At 33.9% G+C, this 20,825-nt stretch overlaps 1 protein-coding gene across 5 annotated transcripts in view; it reads right to left on the bottom strand.

Annotated features, from left to right (window-relative positions):
- Positions 1 to 20,825, bottom strand: part of Galnt13 (polypeptide N-acetylgalactosaminyltransferase 13) — a 592,950-nt gene that overhangs the window by 4,318 nt on the left and 567,807 nt on the right. For 2 of the 5 annotated variants that reach the window (XM_034495195.2, XM_034495198.2), the window contains exons 11-13: positions 13,146 to 13,280; positions 7,526 to 7,555; positions 3,885 to 4,082 (exon numbers count right to left, since the gene is read on the bottom strand). The exons of 1 other annotated variant lie outside the window; for it this stretch is intronic. In XM_034495195.2, coding sequence (XP_034351086.1) covers positions 3,897 to 4,082; positions 7,526 to 7,555; positions 13,146 to 13,280 — 351 coding nt within the window. In that variant the 3' untranslated portion in view covers positions 3,885 to 3,896. The remainder of the gene's footprint in view (positions 1 to 3,884; positions 4,083 to 7,525; positions 7,556 to 13,145; positions 13,281 to 20,825) is intronic. 2 more of the 5 variants (XM_034495196.2, XM_034495197.2) reach the window with 2 other exon arrangements.

Genomic DNA, 20,825 nt, shown 5'->3' with positions numbered 1-20,825 from the left:
ATAAATTCATCAATATTAAATTAAAAAAGGAAATGATGTAGTATTTTTTTCTACACAATTCTAATGATTGCATTGTGCTTAATCATCACACACTCTTGTTTCCATTTGTAATCGAAGTCACTTTCTGGGATGTCACATTCCAGCATGTTTAAAGGCAATATGCTTTCAACCGGTTAATTATATATTTTTCTAATTTCATGACCCATGCTTAAAATCACAGGAAATATGCTCTAACTTTAAGTGTTCATACGTGTTTGAGGCTATTTGCAAGTAGGTCTTTGAAATTACATCTGAAACACATAGTTCTTGCAAATTAACAGAATTAAGTGTGGGGAAAGTCCTCTTTTTATAGTATTTTCTCACTCTTTATAATATGTTCAGTTGTGTGCATGGTAAAAATATAAACAAACACCTGTAACATCACTATTTTAGGAGAAGATATAATAGCAGACAGGCTGCTGTGAAGGAGGCTCTCTGACCTCAAGCAGGAAATTAAAAGGCAAGGCGATTTAAAAAGAAGGTGATGTCAAGACTGGGGCCTCTGTTATCATTTTTTAATACAGCGCTCCAAGCCATTTTTGGTAGAAAAAATGTGAAGTAAAAAAGAAATTGCCTAAGATAGCAAGAAAACAAGAAGATGGTTGGTATATTCTTAGTATGACAGGAAATCCAACTATTAGCCAGTGTGAAAATCATATATGAACCTAAATAAAACTACTATTTTACTTTTTAAGAAAGGTGTAGGTAAGAGCAACATCAACAAAGAAAATCATGTCTTTGTCTCAAGTCTGAGTTAGCTTATGCATACCTACTTCTGCATAGAAGCACTTACCATTTCATGCTTCTAATAAATCCTTCTCTAAACAACAAACTTTGTATTTATTGAGTAGCTTACCACACATTGACTTATACCACAATGTACTGATATTAATTTATTATAGTCTGAGCACCTATTCTAGTAGTTTAAAAATATGATCAATTACCTTATGTCATATTGGAATAAAAAGATTTTCTTAAAAATACATTGAATAATTTTTAATGACACAGGTAATGTCAATTGAGACTTTTGTATTTAGTATTGTTCTATCAAATCAGTATGCAAATATGCCCCTTGAAAAATGTATTAGCAGCATTCAAAAGCTACTACTTCAAAGGTAACAAACCAAAACCTAACCAATGAAGCACATTACAAAGCCAGACATTTCAGCTTTAAGTAGACCTCAATGTAAATTTATTTTCCCACTTTTACTTGCTATGGGAACAGGGGAAAGCAACTAAAATCATTGTGAAGACTGATTCTTCATTAGAAAAATCTGAGTTACATTTAACAAATGCTTACAAACCTCCTTCCCCTTCTAATCATACCTTTGAACTTCAGTCAATGAACTCAACACCCTTAGAAACCAAGTAACAATAAAACTGTTAACCCTGTGTTTGGCTAACATGCCTATTCAGCACAGGTAGATTCCTCATCAGTTGGAGATATCAAAACTTTGGGCCAGAAATTGACCTGTAGAAAAGCTAGCTTCAAGAAGATGCAACAAGTGCTGAGGTTGTACAACCGCTGCACATGTGCAGGGGGCCTAGGTTCAGCCCATGTATGTTCTTTGGTTTGTGATTCAATGTCTGGAAACCCTCAAGGTTTCAGATTAGCTGACTCTGTTGATTTTTTAATAGAGTTCCTATCCCCTCTGGGTTTCTCAATCCTTCCTCTAACTCATCCACGAGACTTCCAGAGATCCATCTAATGTTTGGTTGTAGGTCTCTTCATTTGTTTCAGTCAGCTGCTTGGTGGAACTTCTCAAGGACAGGTATACTAGGCTCCTATCTGCAAGCATAATAGAGAACATATGTAACAGATACACAGCTTGGTCTTCATAATGGGGGCTGTCCCTGACTCTGTTACCTGCATATGGATTTCGTTCCTCTTACTGCTTTGTATGGCATCTGTGGAATAGGCTGTTCCTAGTCCTGCAGTGATATGAGGTGTCAGGGCAGGGAGATGTAGGGAAGTGCTCCCCCTTGTTGGAGGAGAAGGGACAGGGGTTGAGGAAGGGTTATGTGAAGTAGCAGTTTCTGGTTTCTTTGGAAACTCAGTTATGTCATATGATGTTTTGCTGGGGCAGACAGGTAAAAAGATATTTTGTTGAAGCTGCCATGTGAGATAACAATTGATGTTTAAAGAGAATATTAATCTGACAGCACAGACAAAGGCAAGAGGCTCTGGCATTGGTTCGCCTTGCTCCATCTCACTAATTTTTGCTGATGATGCTCTTGTATTGGTTCAACTTACATCACATTGCTGATCTTCCTTGTCATGACTATGTAGAGAGTAACTTGCCAAGAACTGGTGATATATTCTGGTCGCTTCTTGCTGATACCATGGCTCAGGCAGATTGGTGGAGCCTAGAAGTTTCTTAAGGATTGAATTGCTTTTACTGACTCATGTTAGTGGTTTACTAGAGGACTGGATTGATGACAATGAAGATTGAAATAGCCCCAAAGAACTATTTCTTAACAGGTCCAAAATCCTTGTTTCCTATTACTTTTTTTGTACCCTTTTTTGTAGGTTGTAGGTTGGAGGAAGGTTGCACCATTTAAAATCCCTTATTAAAGTAGGTTTTGAAAAATCAAAGCCTTGTTTGATGGGGTACTTGAAGGAGAGTGTGAGAATGATATTTGGATATAAAGTGAAAAGATAAATGGAAATAAATGATGCTGAGGCAACTGCCACATGCTTTTCTGCTGAGAGAACCCTCTTGCCAGAGCACTCAATGATACATTAAATGTTTAAACCCCAAGCATCTTGTTGTACATTAGTACAAAGAAATAAAAAGGCATAGAAAATAAATTCAAATGTTGCATGTAAATTGCTTCTGGATAAATCCTCTTTATGCAAACTGACTTGGCAGCTGCAACTTTTCTCTCTTAGGTGGACTGTTCCTCACTTAAATGTACTCTAGTCCAAACAATGGCTGTTCTGCCTTTTGGTCCCCTGCTTCTGTTCTTCAGTGTGCCACAGGTGGTTAAGTGAAAAGCTAGGAACTTCCTATGTGTTCTCACAACCAGTGGCTGAACCATACAAAATCATTTATTTTTTGGATTTGTAAAAAATATTCCCTTAAGTCCAATAACTCAAAAATGATCTTATTTTTAGTGTTTACAAAACATTCCATGAGTATTTGTTGATATTAACTGAATAACAATTCATTTAATTATTTAGAGAAAAGTAGTCACAATTTATATACATAATAAATAAAATGTATCCTTTTGAAAAGTTTTGATTCTTATCATTATATAACCTGAGCAACCACCAAAGAAATGTGAAGATGCAGGTGCTTTTTCCATGAAATTGTTGAAAGTAACCTAGTCTTTAGAAATGGATTTACTTAGGATCTCAGAATAAAACAATGGTAATTTTGAAAGGTGAGAAATGTGGTACACACACACACACACACACACACACACACACACACACACATGGAGTTGAGCCATCTGAATAAAATTTAACAAAATTAAATAATTTCAAAATTTCCAAATTATCCATTTTAACCTATATTTGGTTATGTTTCCACCTTTGATACAAAATTTGTTCTCATATAGATATGGGTATTGTTAAGATAAAACAAAATAATACTTCATAATTTATTTAACCTATTATACTCACAGACAAGTATATGTATATATACACATTTTAAATAGAAACTCAAAATACATTTTTGTTAATGATAGACTAGTTACTATTTAAAATATCCAATCTTTAAATTAATGAGCAGCAAAGGAGTAAAAGACAGAAAAAATAACTTCATAAATGTTCTATCAAAATGTCACATTTTAGTAACAATAAAATTACTAAATGAATTGAATAAGTCCAAAACACAAACCTCTACAAGTCATTAAGGAAAATAATCAGTAAGATTTCCAAAAACATTTCTAAAAACTTCTGCTCTTGAATAGTTTCTTAGTAGCCATTTTTGCAATGTGCTATCATTACAAGTCTCCATGGTAAGTTGTTGAGAGCCATCCTCTACTTTGCCCAGTGAGAGGCAGGACTGCGTGATTATGTGAACAAGAGTGTGGGTCTGTTTGACAAAGAAAATAATGAATAATGACAAATCAAGTACCAAGGCAGTAATAAATCAATCATCCTAGACAACATACAATTTCTCCTAAAAAAGATGGGAGACACACATCACAATAATTGCATCCATGAAGCTGTGAGTGTCAGTCTTTCAGATGGATTCAATATCAGCTTTACTCAGTATGAAAATGGAGTTAAGACAGAGACTATTAAGGAGGAATTTGACATCAGACGGTGGAACATTTCTGGCAAAATGCTGTTTTTGATAGAGTTTGTTCTTATCTTATAATGAAAGACATTTTAGTGCTTAGTGGGTTATTTTGTGAGAAGTTATTTTAAGTAGTTGATTAATGCACAGTTCATATTAGTGTTCTCATGTTTGCCTCAAACTTGAGAAGACACCAAGAAAGACTCTTTGAGATTACTTTGATTTATATTTTCAAAGGGTGAGGCTGCACTTTTCCATCCACACATGTTATGGCATGCTTAGTTAGTGTGACTGAGTACATGAAGAGAAAGAACATGGAAGGGAAAGATCAAATGTCTTTTGTATATAATTACATATCTGACTGTATCTTTTTTCCCAGAACAAGCTCAAAATTATATATATATATATATATATATATATATATATATATATATATATGTGTGTGTGTGTGTGTGTGTGTGTGTGTGTGTGTTTGTGTATGTATCTATATCTATATCCCTATATATCTATATTAATATACATATATATATATACACACATACATATACACACATATGTGTGTGTGTGTGTATAATCAACTCCAGTACCAGCTCAGAGAAATACTAAATAATTTTGTTGATATAAATATTTAGTAAGGCCAATGAAGAAAATACATTTTATTGAAGTAAACTCCAATTTGTGGGCAGCATAATGGATGCAATCCCTAGATTTACCTTCCTAAGCGTTACCCTCTATAGATAAATGATACATAGTGATTTGTAATGCTAGCAAAGGTAGCATCATAAAGCCTCATGTATTACTATGAAATGATGCTGGTGGTAACAGTTTGACTAGTTGTTTTAACTAATAGTATTTATCTATATTGTCAAACTACATATAATCTACTGCTCAATTGAATATTTTATTGTTCCAAACTTTTTTAGAAAAAAAAAAATTCTTAATACACAAGGCTTTCTTGCTAGGAATTGAAAATCTCATACATCATTAAAGAGGATTATAAAATTATCCCCAGCCAAAAAATAATGAACTGATTTAGCTTAAGAGATTGGATCCAAGAAAAAAAAAAGACAATGCCACAGATACAATATACATATTTCATTTTCTCCCAAAAGATTATAATGACCACAAAAATGCTCTAGGTAATACTTTTTCAAAGCTATAAACCAAGAGAAAAATTAAAAATCCTAAGCACACCTAAATATTTTTTTATTTTCCAATGTATGTGTTCAGTTTTATTTACTTGAAAGCATAAAAAGATGTATTCATTTTTCCAAATCTTTCTGCTCCAAGAGAGGACGATTGACTTATGTAGTTTATGCTTTATTAATTATTCACATATCTACCAATAAGATTGAAGTCATTGAATTAAATCTCTCCCTTTCATTTATAGTATGGGAATACCTTCTATCATTAATCTTAATACAATAGAGGTTTTATGTGAAATAGATTTTCAAAATTAACTTAAATCTTTCATTTGATATTAATGTCACTGTGATTTAGAGCCACTGCAGATAATGCTTCATGACTATAATTTCTTTTAAATGAATCTCACATGAGTTATTAAGTGAAAGATATAAACAACTTAATACAATTAGTAATAATAGCAGCTGTTGTATAGTAAATATGAGGAGAGGTACAGGTTCAATTTCATTGAATCTTCAGCATATTATCTATTGGTTTTTAACATTTTTTGCCTTACTGAAATAATGTAAGGGGCAAAAATAAAAGAAATGCATACAATATTTTTATGTTTCTATTTCTCATAGTTACTTCAATAAATAATTTTCATGAGCTATCTGTATTTTACTTTGTTTATGTATATATCTTATATGTTTTTATAAGATACACATTTTTTACTAAATATTTTTATTAACTCTTTGATCATTTCATGTCAGTTCTGTGTGAAATTTTCAATGAATGCTTTTTTATGAAGCTGTCACTTCAAATAAAGTTTTGGAAAAATTTGACATGCACCCATGCACCTTGAAGTCTTTTATATGGAATTTCTTAATTTTTAGGTTTTTTTAAACTTTCTCTACATTGGTGTTCTACCCTCATGTATGTCTCTGTCAGATCTCTGTGAAGGTGTCAAATCTCCTGGAACTGGGGTTACAGACATTTGTGGACTGCCATGTGTATGCTGGTATTTGAACCTGGATACTTTGGAAAAAAAATAGTGGCTCTCAGCCATGTATGGCTTTTTTTAAAAATGCTTATTACTAAACAGAGTTATATGAGTCAGAAACTAGTATTATCTTTTGTATACAGTACAGCATCACCTAACCATGCTGTTCTAAAATGTTGGGCATTTTGAGTCATTGTTATTTGCAGAATACTAATCATAATATCTAACATATAAGACAAATTTGTTCCTTTTTAAATTACACATTTGTATCTGATAGGTCATGAACTACTTAAAAATCTACTCTCCAAATGTGAACTACAGTCAATTGGAATCAGACAAAGAAAACAATTTTGGCGATAAAACAAAACAACACTTGTATCAAAAATACGATTTAAAAACCAACTCGACATTTTGATACACATACAGCTTATTGCATAGCTGATGGTAGAAATGACTACAGAAATCTCAGTTTACTGGGTTTAAAATAAGTTTAAAATAAATAACAATAAATTCAATTCTGGTGTGGTGGCACACAACTTTAATCCCAGCACTCGGGAGGCTGAGGCATTATCATCTCTTTGAGGCTAGCATGGTCTACAAAGAAAGTTCTAGGACAGCCAAGGCTGTTAGACAAAAAGAAACACTGTCTATAAAACCAAAACAAAACAAAGAAACAAAAATAACACTAAATTCACCTTCTTAGACAGAAAAATAAGTATGACAGACCTTAGATTATTTTATTACTTACTTAATAAGAAGTCATAGGTTTCAAAATCTCTAGACCAAATACTATATAGCACGTGGCTAAGGCGTCATCTCAAAATGTTTGTATTGAAGCAATTAGTGTGGCGCCTTACGAGTACACACTGCACAATCAGAACACTTCAGGATAAAAATCAAATGAAATTGTTCAAGAAGGGTATGTAAATGCAACATAATTCATTGAAATTCCGTGAACTGATTCTAATAAGAAATCAAAGCTATGGGTCACTGGGGCCATGGAAGGGTAATACTAATCTAATGGATACCACTTCCAAAAGGTAAACTGAGCTACTGTTTATTAGAAATTCTACACAGAAGTGTGGGAGGGTTGTAATCATAAACCACTTACCTTAAAATTATATTCCCATTTACCTGCTTTCTAATAAGGGCAAATAAAAGAGTTTGGTTAGTGTCAGAACCTGACCAATACAGATGTGAATGTACACAGCCAAACATTGGACTGAACGTGGGGACCCCACTGGAGAAGTTAAGGCAGGGAGTGTAGGAGCCAAAGGGATTTCCAACCACATAGGAAGAACAACAATATCAACCAACAAGAACACCAAAAGCTCCCAGGGACTAAACCAGCACCCAAAAAGTACACAGTGGGTACAAATGGCTCTAGCAGCATAAGAAGAATAGGATTGCCTTATCTGGCATCCCTGGGAGTGGAGCCCCTTGGTTCTGTGGAGGCTTGGTGACACAAGACATTAGGGCACTGAGGCAGGAAGTGGGTGGTCGGGTGAGGGGATAGGGGAGCACCCTCATAGAGACAGGGGGAGTGAGGCAGGGGATAAGGTGCTTGTGGAGGGAGAACCTGGAAGGGGATAACATTTAAAATATAAATAAATAAATAAATTAACGAATAGAAAAGAAGAATGATATAATACAAGCCTGTGTGGTTTTGGTAATTTCAAGCAATGTCAACCTATGGATATATTTCATAAGGACAGAATATATAACAAGTGGTTTCTCAGCTGATTTGCTCAGTCATGTGAAAAGAAGCATTTATTCTTAGCATCCTATTTGGCTCCCTCTTTCTCTTTGTGGAATATTGTTTGTTAAGCAGACGTGCTCTGATCTAAAATTAGACTGCTTCCCTGTACATAGCTGCCTGGATGTTCACAAAGAAATGTGATTAAGCACATATGTTGCAGGAAAGTGTAAATTTGGAATACATTTGAGCATATTTGTGATGCTGAAACCATATACAAACAAATCCAGAAAATAAATAAAATGGATGGACAAGGCACTTTAATAAAAAAAAATACTTAATTACCTCATGATGTAAAATTTAGTGTTTTCTTCCTTTGTTTGAATTTGCTGCAAACAGGTAGTTTGTGGCACTGAAATATCTAGATATTTTCATTGATATATACCAAGTGTATCCTGTGATGCTGGTGTAAACGCTCACATTCTGACTAAATCAAGCGGAGAAGCCAACCATAGAAGAAGAGCAAATAATATCCAGGCTGTGTTGTTTAAGAAACATTGACATATATGTGCCCAGCAGGGTGTGTGTGTGTGTGTGTGTGTGTGTGTGTGTGTGTGTGTGTGTATGTTGAGAGAGATATATACATACATACATATATATGGAAAAGTAATGATCAATAATCAATTTGAAAGAGAGTGAGAAGTTTGAAATTTGTAGGGAGGAGACATGGAAGTGGATGGAGGAAGAACAGGGAAGGGGAAAGGGCTGTAATTACATTTTAACCAAAATATATTTTATAGCTGTGCAGTGGTGGCAAATGACTTTAATTCCAGCACTTGGGAGACAGAGGCAAGTGGATTTCTGAGTTCAAGACCAGCCTAGTCTACATTCCAGAACAGCCAGAGATGCACAGAGAAACCCTGTCTTGAAAAAACAAATTACATATATATATATATATATATATTACATATATATATACATGTATATATAAATATATATATACATGTATATATAAATATATATATACATGTATATGTGTGTGTGTGTGTGTATTCTACATATGTACTTAGGCATGTCAAAATACTGTATTAGAAATCTTTTAGGCAGAGATAGACATTTTTGATCAATGCATAGTCATCTTTTAATCAATACATACTCAGTTTTATTCAATTAAAAATTATATATTGATTACATTATGAAGGCATTTAACTAAAGTTTCCTAGGCAGTATTAAGACATTGTAAGTGTATGGCTGTGTGCCTCTTTAAACAGATTGTATTTCTCGCAGATGGAATTTCTTATTGTTAAGACAAAGAGACATTTGTATATGAATGCAATCTGATACTGCAAATGGTTGTTATCATTTGACTGTAATGTGGTCCCACTGTCTATCCAGCCTATAGGATCCTCATCACTGGAAGCACCTAATTATTTATAATATTTCCATTACCTCAGGAGGCAAATTACTGGGGAAAACTGCTGAATTTAGTGCCAGACACATTGATGCTCCCACTGACAATACTTAATTAAAGATACAGATACTAATAATAGCTGTATAAGGTTGTGGCAAGAATGGCCTAATCAAACGGGAAAATCAAAGCATTCTGTTATCTTTGTTTCCTTCTTTCTCCTTGTTCTTCTAACCAGATAACAAACCCAACCAGCCAGAGAATCTCCATGCTTAGAGGCACCTGCTGCTCTCTGTGTTCTAATAGTTCTGTCCTATTTATGACTCTTCCTCTTCTAATACTGCAAGAAAGTGTCACAGAAGGTGGTGGAATATTTCAACAGTTCACACTGTGAGACTCACAATTGGACTAGTAACTAGCTTTCTTTGAAAACTTTATTAGGACCTAAATCCTAGCTCTGCTCCTCACGGGGCAATCTTTGTGCTTTTAGCTTTGTCCTGACAAAGCTCAAAGGAGTGGAGTTTAAGGTTCATTTCAGCTCTGTAATTTTGTGGACTCCACCAGTTTTTATTCTTCCTGGAAACTGTGCCACCTCAGAGGTTTCTCTAAGAAGAGGAATTTTACCCTTGGTAGCAGATGACAAAGAACTAAATTAAAGAGGAAGCAAGCAGGTCTTTCGACCTTCCACTATTAGAAAGAGAGAACAGAGTCTCTGAGCAAGGACTTCTCCTTCACACTCAGCTTCTCTCATCTGTTTGTTTCTTTTTCTTCCCTTGGGTCCTTGAGGGGCCTTATTTGAATTTTCAAAAGTAGTTTTTGTCCTTTCCTAAGTTCACATTGGTTTCCAATAGTCTATTAAAAAAGTGGTCTGGAGAGAAGTCTCAGCAGTTAAGAATACTGAGAACAGCTCACAATTGCCTGTAACTACGGTCCCAGGAGATCTGCCACCTGCTTCTGCCCTTAATGTGCTCTACATGCACAGACTGCCATCAGACAAAGACACATACACATAAAATTAAAGTAAGTAATCTGCCCTCAACCCCCCATTTTTTTTTAAAATTTATTCATTCATCGCTGTTGAGAGAATAGAACAAACATTAATGTGTATATGAATAACCTGGATATTAAAAATACCCAGAAACTTGGATTTAATATGTTAAAATATCATGTGATACATTCTAAATTTCTAACAAGTCCCAAAAGATTTAGCTAGCTCTAGAATCAATGCTTACAGTAGTTATTAGAGTATGCTGTGCAAAGAAAGGTCCTTAAATGTAAGACTTAGAAGTACAGGCAGTCATGAAAGCACTTAACTTCATAATCACATTATACCTTTTTAAGTTACCACAAAACAAAATCAAAATTTGAAATTAACATTTTAAAGGCAGAGCATGACAATCTATTATTCTACCATTCTCACATGGTTTCTCTGCATTAGCATACATATTTTTATTACTTTTATTCACTATTATGTAAAAAGAAGAAGGGAGAGAGAGAGACAGAGGGAGGGGAAGGAGAAGGAGAAGGGGGAGAGGGAGAGGGAGAGAAAGGGAAAGGGAGATGGTAGAGAGAGTAGTGAGCTCTCACACACACATGTATGTATACATGAAAACTATGTTGGGTCCATAATACATGTGTAGAAGTATGAAGACAGTTTTATGGAGTTTGTTGCCTCCTTACAGTTTTCCATGGGTTCTAGCATTTGAGATCCAGATGCCAGACTTGTACGTTAAGCATTTTTACCTGCTGAACCATCTCTGTAGACTGACATACTTTGTTTTTAGAAAAAAATGGCCAGTGGTGTCATTTTGTAAGTGGAGTTTCTAATGGATAAGAGTAAATGAAATGATGACACATGCTTTTGATATGAGATTACATGTTTTTAATAAAAATTCTTAAACAGAATGACATGTTGTCAGCATTTTAGGATGAGCTCAAAAGCCTAACAAGTCTCAAAGTTTACAGTTCTACGAAATATTGCAGAAAAAATATAATACAAGATATGAAGTATGCAAACATATGCTTAGTTGTAAAATTATGCATTTTCATTTTTCTTTAACAATTACTTACTATTCAATGTAAATGTAACTGATAGAAAAATACGATGTAAATAGTATCAACAATGTTATCAGAACAAATAAATTTCAATTTTGAATATAGAAGCTACTGTTTACCTTCAGAAAACTTTAAAGATTGAAGTGTTATACTGAAACCAACCTTATAAAATACATAATCCTTCTTCTTTCTTAATATGCACGTATCTCTTGCTTTTAGGAAAAACCTAATAAATTTGTATGGACTGGAAACAAATTAAGTAACAACAACACAATGTTTGATTTAAAAAAGATATTCACTGGACTCATGTTTTTCTGTTCTTTTCCTCATAGAAGAAGGAAAAATTGATTTGATGTCCAGATTTCATGCTTGTATTTAGTAGGGAGATTGTCTTCAGGAGACTTAACACAAAAGGTGATAATAAGAGACCATAGTTCAGAAAAACAAAATGGAGTCCAAATAAGGAACAGTGTCAGCAGAGAGATCATTAATGAAAAATTGAAGGATTCAAAATGCTTGTCTTTATGTCACAGAAAAATATCTGGTGTCCTCAGAGCCTGGCAGAGTGCAAAATTTAGTCTCCAAATTAGCCCTGCACTCACATTTAATTCTGTAAGAATTGATGTTTTTTTTCTAGTCAGTATATGAGTCCACAAAATGTGTTAGACAGGATCTTGTTACAGCAACAGTATCAGAGACACAGAGACCTAATATTTCTTTAACCAAGTGTTGCGCTTTTGTAGATAGCTGCATCGTAGAGTGCCTTTACCTCTATTATGTTTCTATTTCATAAGAATAAAGTCTAGCTTTTGTTGAGATTGTGTCAGTTGCCATTTAATGATGTCTAAGATGTGACATGATGACCAATTCATCTTGCTTAAGCAAGTGAATGGAAAAAAATTAAGCCATTTTTGAGGCTTGTCCTTCAGAAGAGAATGTATTTCTTTTTTATTAGCTCCATCTGATGGCTGAATTAATATTTGCACATGGTCTAACTAAATTCTCACTGTAATTTTGTTGTTTTGCTACTTTGCTCTTCATCATAAGGGTATTATATGCTAAGAAAAAATTGCTTGGATATATATATATATATATATATATATATATATATATATATATATTTAGTGGATTCAACTCTACGAATCAACCACTATGTTAAATAGAAATAGATTCCTTTTACTTTTCTTTCTAAAAAACACAACGTGTTAATATTATCAGATCTTTTAAATGTTAGATTGAGAATCATAAACACCAGATATTATAATTGCAAGATTTAAAAATATAAACATGTTTCAATATTTTCCTCTATGTATTTACACATACATATTATGGAAGCATAATTTGCTGAATTTACATTGGAAATATACATGAAAATAAAAAAATTTAACTATATAAAGTTATTTTCATAACAATAGAATAGTTTGACAAAATCTAACTTTTTATATGATATACCACCCTATTGTTATCTACATATAGTTATGCAAAAATGCATTTATGCTTTGGCTTTGCTTTTTGGAGGAAATAACTGAGCTTAAGTATTCAGTGACAAGTAAGCCATAGAAAATTTCATACCTCAGCATCATATTCCCATAGCTGATTTCCTCTCATGTGGTGACATTTTAACATGATTACAGGTCCACTGAGTCTGGATACATCCAGACACAAGTCATCAGTTCGTATTTCTTTGTCAGCAGTATAAGAAAATACCTGAAAATAGAGAATTGAGCTAATAAAATAATATCTGGTTTACAAAACACACTGGTGCCTCTGGACAGTTCCATATCTATCCACATGGTTCCAATCCTCTCTGTTGAGCTTACAAATGCTGTATCACTTTGCTTTCATTTTGTTTAACAAACAAACACTAAAACATCATCTTCTGTAGAATACTGTAGTGAAGCTTTGCTTTAACAATATCAGTAAGTGCTTATATGCTGGCCTTGCTTTCCTATATGACACAAGCTTTATGAAGTACCCGTGTTAATATTTAAATCTATAGACAGAAGAGCTCTTCTGAGAACTGTCCTTCTCCACACTTATCACAAATCCTTTACATCTAAGCAATCATTTATTTAGAAGTTTAATGACATTTTGTGAATTTTACCAATGCTTGCAGCAGATTTATAACTGTAGGATAATTGTCTTTTCAAGGTCTCCATAACTGTACCCTTACATTTACTATAATTCTCCTTTGTCTATGATTCTGGCTAATCTTGACAAAACAATGCTTTTCAAAATACAAAAGAAATGCCAAAGCAGATTATTGATTCACTGAAAATTCAAACTGAAATTACAAATTTTATAGTTTTGTGTTAGTGGCAATAAACATTATTTAAAATATTAACTATGTTTCATGAGGGTTATTATGGGAATAATTGTAAAATAAGTTTACTTCTTTTATCTATGATCAGCACACTCCACTATTCTGTGTGTTCTTCTTTTTAAAATTTAGATGTCAGTTTTAGTATAATTAGAAAGGTCAACTCAAAGGTTTTTGTTTTTCAAAGAATTCTGAGGCAATGAATTCTGTAAGAACTGAAACAATTTGGAGTCCTAAACTAAAGGCTGACCAGTTAGTTTTAAAAATACTGTAGAGCTGGAGGATGTAACTCGTGTTGGAACATTTAAATAACATGTGTAGGGCCTAAACTTAACCTATAGTATCCACAAAAAATCAAACAATAATTAAATTTACAATAAATTGGCATTATTTTAAATTTGGGAGGTGAGAGGGTAGGGAGGGCTTTAACAATACTAAAAATAAATGGAAATCTCTTACAGAAACCCATTAGGTTGTAGGCTAATTTTAAAAATTAGAATAAAATAAATTGAATTGCATTGGTGGATAATGCTTCTTCCTGAAACCATGTGATATTTTAAAAGGCCAGTGTGAGGCACAGGCTGCCTCCCTATGAGTTGCCCATCAAAAAAGCCCCAGAGGCCTCCACAACAATTCAGGGTATTGTTGCTCTTTGTTGCTCACCAGAAATTTTTTTTTTTTAATTTTATTTACATTATATTCACATTTCAGATTTTATCCCCTTACCCCATTTTCCCCTCCACCCAGGAACCCCTTATCCTATCCCCCCTCTTCCTGCTTCTATGATGGTGTGACCCCACCTGTCCCCCCACTCCCACCTCCCCACTCTTGAATTCCTCCCCGATTGGTGTTCAGCCTTCATGGGACCAAGGATCTCCTCTCTTACCTATGCCCAACAAGGCCATCCTCCCCTACATATATGACTGGAGTCATGGGTCCCTCCCTATGTGTTCCCATGCTGGTAGTTTAGATCTTGGGGAGCTCTGGTTGTTTGGTACTGTTGCTCTCCTCTTGGTGCCACCAACTCTTTCAGCTCCTTCAGTCTTTTAATTCTCCTTTGGGAACCATTGATCAGATCAATGGTTAGCTGTGAGCATCTGCCTCTGGATATGTTAGACTCTGGAAGGCCTCTGAGGAGAGAGCTATATCAGGCTCCTGTCAGCATGCAATTCTTGCCATCTATATCAGCGTCTATCTTTGGGGACTGCACCTGGGATGGATACCAAGGTAGAATGGTCTCCAGACAGCCACTCCTTGAGTTTCTGTCCGACACTTTGTCTCCATATTTGCTCCCTTGAGTATTTTGTTACTCCTTCTAAGTAGGACCAATGCATCTACACTTGGCCTTCCAGAATTTGATGGTAAGATTCTACTGGTGAAGGTGCTCCATAGTTTGACTGCAAAACACAGAGAAATGGAGCTAGCACACAGCTAAAAATTTCCTTCTTGTTGGTTAGCTTTCATAGCTCTGGTGCGTACCATGCAGGATGCTGATAGAAATGTCAGTCAGTAAACTTACTCCACAATGGACCCTGAAGTCTACAATTTTGACCTAGCACATGGAATATGCACATTTGTATGATAGTCTCATTATTGTTACAGAATAATCAATAACTTCTTTGTGGACCTGAGATACATTGTATAGATGAAGTCAAATCTGGTCCATAACTCTCAGAAAGTCACTGACCATATGGAGGGAACCATTAATGTTATACATATTTATGTTTATACCTACAGATTGTGTTTGTGTCCTTGGCCAAAGAAGGTTTTTGCTCAGCAAGCATTGGTAAATAAAGAAGCTCATGATTAGTAAATGATCAGAGAATAAGTAACTATTATAGTCTGTTCCCTTCCCCAAAAGACTCAGGTATCATCATGGAAGAGGAGACAGAAAGAATGAATGTAAGACCCAGGATATGAGTAAATGATGTAAGCACTGTATTATTAATGTGAAATGGTTATTGCATTCATAAATTCAAGGTGGATATGGTTACCTACATAAATCATGCATAAAATAAAGTCCATCAATTTTCCAGCATGATTGTTGTGAGGACAAATTAGACCCCATAGTTCATTGTAGTTAATGTCCACCAGAGGAGGGTTATCGTTCTTTAGTATTATAGTCACTGGCAAATTGGCCTTGATGTAGTAATAACCTCACAATCATGCATATGCATTAAATTCTTATTTAATCCCAGTGAATTTTATAATTAAAAAAGTAACTGAAAGATGAGGGATGTGTTGCTTTAAACAATGGCTCTAGAAAAATATGAAGTAGATAACATAGAAGAGGTGAATAAGGAAAAACCATGATCAAAATAGTTTATATGCATGTGTAAAATTACAAATTTATCATTTAAATGTTTAAAAATTATTATTTAAATAATTATTTAAATTATTTAAAAGGTAAAAACAGTTGCTGTTACATAAAAACAATCACGTAGAGTGTGAAAAACTTTTCAAGGTCTATGATGGATCTAAAATCCTCATATATCTACCAATGAAAACAAACTTTTTCAAGAAGCTAATACATTCTATATAAAATATTTGAAAAGTATAAGATGGTAAATTAATTTTATATATTATAGACTGTACATAAAACTCAAACATACATTTCTATTTTTTTTTTTACATTTTTTTGTTCATCCTGCTTATGAGAAGGTCATTAGTAGCAAGGGAAACAGGAAAAGGAAAATAACACAGAAAAATATATTATCTTGAGAAAATACTAAATGTAAAAAATTGTGAATCTACAGAAAGTAAAGGGCTGAAGAAATTTATTTTACTCATTACTGGACTAGGTCAGTATTACAGAACATTCTGCAAAGCTGACATTTCTTTGCTGCAGTGCTCTTGTAAAAGTAATTTCTAGAATACCTAAACTCAGAGGAGAAGGAGATATAGTGATCAGTAGGAAACAGGAGCTATGAAGCAAACAAAGAGAAAATGTGTGTTCTTTATCTAGGGACGAATGAAGAAAGTGAAGTAAGAGGAAGGGAAAGGAGGGAAAATTAACTAGCACTAAGGATGTTTGAAAAATATAAGAAAAATATTGTACAATAAACATTGCTTAAACACATACTCGGGGGGAGGTGCAGAGGGAGAGACAGAGAGACAGAAAGAGTTACACCACAATAGCTGCCTTCAAGAGCCATAGATTATCTAACAAAAATCCCAGAGCCATGCGTGCAAAACCTCCCTTTTATGTGTCTTGTTCAGAATTGTCCAAAAGACTCCCAAAATAATGTAAGCCTCTGCTATTGCCTTTGGTTGCTTTCCAGAACTTGAGGTAAGAGCCTAGATCTACTCAGGGTTCTCTAGAGCAATTGTTCTCAATCTTCCTAATTCTGTGACACTTTAATACAACTCCTCATGTTGTAGTGACATTAAAAATGTACAATTAAAAAATATAAAATTATTTTTGTTGCCATTTTAACTATAATGATTGCTACTTTTATGAAGCATTTTTTCTAATGGTCATAGGTGACCTATAAAAGGGTCATTCAATCACCAAAGATGTCACAACCCATAGGTTAAAAAAAACACTGTTCTAAAAGACCAGAACTGATAGAATACATTTGTATCTCTATTCTATCATCTATACCTATACTTTTCTCCCCATATATATTATTTTAATTCTAGTATGAAAGTACTACAGAGATAGAGATAGAGTTAGAGATAGAGATAGATAGATATAGATATAGATATATGATATATGATATAGGTGTAGATGTAGATAAAAAATGTTGTAGATATAACTATAGATTTAGAAAGGGGCTTTATTAGAGTAGCTTACAGGTTATGGTCCAGGTAGTCTAACACCTGCTATCTACAAATGGAAAGTTTAAGAATCTAGTAGAGTTGTTCAGTCCACAATATCTCAATTGGTCTTCTGGGTGTTCCAGAATCCTGAAGACATAAGCTTTAGTACCAGTGAAGGAAGATCTATATCTATGTCTATATCTATGTAGTACTTTCATACTAGTATTAAAATTATATATATATATATATATATATATATATATATATATATATATATATATACACATATATATGGAGAAAAGCATAGGTATAGATGATAGAATAGAAATGCAAATGTATTCTACCAGTTCTGGTCTTTTAGAACAGTGTTTTTTTTAACCTATGGGTTGTAACACCTTTGGTGATTGAATGACCCTTTTACAGGTCACCTATGACCATTAGAAAAATGATTCATAAAGGTAGCAATCATTACAGTTAAAATGGCAACAAAAATAATTTTATATTTTTTAATTGTACATTTTTAATGTCACTACAACATGAGGAGTTGTATTAAAGTGTCACAGATTTAGGACGATTGAGAACAATTACTCTAGAAACCGGCCATTGACAGTGAGAGTAATTAGGCAAAAAAGTTTGCTTCCTTCTTCCTTATCCTTTATATAAATCACTACCAAAAAGTATCCCCAATGAAAGGTCATCAAGGGTCTGGACTAAAGGCACATCTCCCAAACTCAAAAGATATGTATTAAAAGTGAATCTGGCCACTTTGAATAATTTAATTTTCTCAAAACTGTACCCAAAACAGGGGTTTTAGTTCATTTTCTACCGTAGCTGAGACATTTACATATTGAACCACAAAGCAAAATACACTATCTCCAACCTAAATAAAAAGAAAATCTTTTAACTTTTTCTATCACACATGTTGGTGAAATATATTTCCTTCATTAGTGAAATTTTATCATACATTCTTCCACATATACACATACATATATGATAACTTCCTCTTTTTCTAATTGCCAACCAAATGTCTTTACCAGTAATAATTGGTACTTATTAGAATTAGAGCTAAATTATAGAAACTGATGATTTTGAATGTTTTCTGTTTTCTATTGTCTAAATTGGTTTTAATACAGATTGAGCTAAAGTTCATTCATTTTAATTAAGCTAACATGATAGGGAGTGAATTATCTGTGTGCTTTTTTTTTCTATTAGTCAGGAGCAAATAAGAAGAACTAAGCAATAATGGAATCTCCATGTGCATAAGGAACTCCATATTGAATGCTTTATATACACTATTGTATTAAATTTTCAGGATTTTTTATTGTCTGCCTAGCTTTATATTTCATATATATATATATATATATATATATATATATATATATATATGGAAAAATATGAAAATTCAAATCTTCATATATAAAAAGAATGTGTTCAATGCATATATGTTGTTAAAATTCAGCTTACAATACCTTTTAATCCTATCATAAATATTGAAAGAACATATTCTGGTTTACTCTCAAGGTAAAACTGTATTATAGATAGTAAAAAATAGTACTAATAACAGTAGTTTACTGATTATGGTTTGATAACATAGAGTTTAGAATGTGTTCTTTAGCAAATTTAAACAAAACTCTGAATGTGATGTTTATCCTCACATTAAAATTTATCCTCCCTTTAAAACTGAATTCGCTTTAGGTTTCACGGGTGAAGTGCAAGGGAAGTTTAAATTACCCTGAAAACCCCTCAACTTACTGTTGCTTCTGCATACTCTCAATTCTCATGTAGGGCAGTCAATACTCTTACTCAAACTTTCCCATTGTAACTCCTTTCTTTTTCCTACTCTAGGAGAATCAGAACTCCCTGCTCAGTGATCATCTGTTGCTTTTTAGAGCTTCTCATTCTGGATCATCTCTTCCCAAGATACAAGGAAGCCAATGAAGATTATCAGGCCCAAGAAGCTCTGGGAAATGATGACCACAGGCAGAACAGCTCATACCCCTCATTTCAGTTGGTGCAGATCAATATTATCATATATGAATCAGGTCACAGACTGATATACCTGTCAAGTTCCAGAAGCACAGAGTTTATCTCTAAGTTCTGTCCTGTGTAATCTTCATTGCCTTGTTCATGAAGAATATAGCCAAGTCTTTCACAGTGGTGTGATTCCATAGTGCTGCATGGTGTCCATACCCACAAATCTTCCCAGTCATCAATTTTTTTTTCCTATGGGGAGAGCACCTACCCTCTTTATAGAAAATCATATAGTTTCATCCACATTCTTGCCTCAAGATAGGTACTGAATTATATCCTCTAAAACAACATATGACCTTAATATCATGTTCTTTAGTTGTAATCTCTTTTCGGGAATGCTATTAAATTTGTAATTGATGGTTAAGATAAGATCATATCCGTGCTAGAGGGTTCTTAATCCAAAATGACTGGTGTATTTAGAAGATAATGACACATAGACAAAAGGAGCTTTGGGAGATTGATGCACAGCCTGGAGTGACTGCTTTATTGAATGTTTCCCTATGGTCACAAATAGATGCCATGTCATACTTTGTTTCTGCAGTCATGGCAACCAGAGAACAATACAGTAGTAAGCAGGTATATGTCATTAACAATGCAGCTATTACTCTTCCTAGAAATGCTCTAAAGATTCTTGCCTAAGATTCCAGCTGTTACATCCTCTCCCAGCTGTCAGTAATCTCAGAGATGCTAGACTATATAATAACTGAAGGGTTGATTGAAAGTGTTACTCCATGATGAGTCTTCTAGGAAATCATCGTCCATGATGAAGTAGAACTTTCTGGTGATACAGTTGTTTGGAGATCACCCTTGATCTTATTATTATTCCCTGACTGTGTTCTGAAAAAAAAAAAATCCTACGGAACTAGCTGGAGACATCAAGTTAGATTTTTTTTTTTTCCAGTTACACTGTGGTTTGCAATTAGTGCCCTCTGCCGTGAGTGGGCATTTGATTGCATCTCTCAAAAGAGTTAACAGAAGAATGAGATATTTGCAAACTACAGAACACCAAGAACTGAAGCATTGAAGATGTATACGGGTAACAATAATACCCCTCTATGTTTCTGAAGCATGAGGCATTTCTGATATTTTGATTTTAGCCTTCAGCCTTTAAAATAACAATATTGTGTTTTCAGACAGAG

This window comes from Arvicanthis niloticus, chromosome 2, assembly GCF_011762505.2.
Source record: "Arvicanthis niloticus isolate mArvNil1 chromosome 2, mArvNil1.pat.X, whole genome shotgun sequence".
Taxonomy (NCBI): Eukaryota; Metazoa; Chordata; class Mammalia; order Rodentia; family Muridae; genus Arvicanthis; species Arvicanthis niloticus.
The sequence above is the reverse complement of the archived record's forward strand: the minus strand, read 5'-3'. Positions and strand labels throughout refer to the sequence as shown.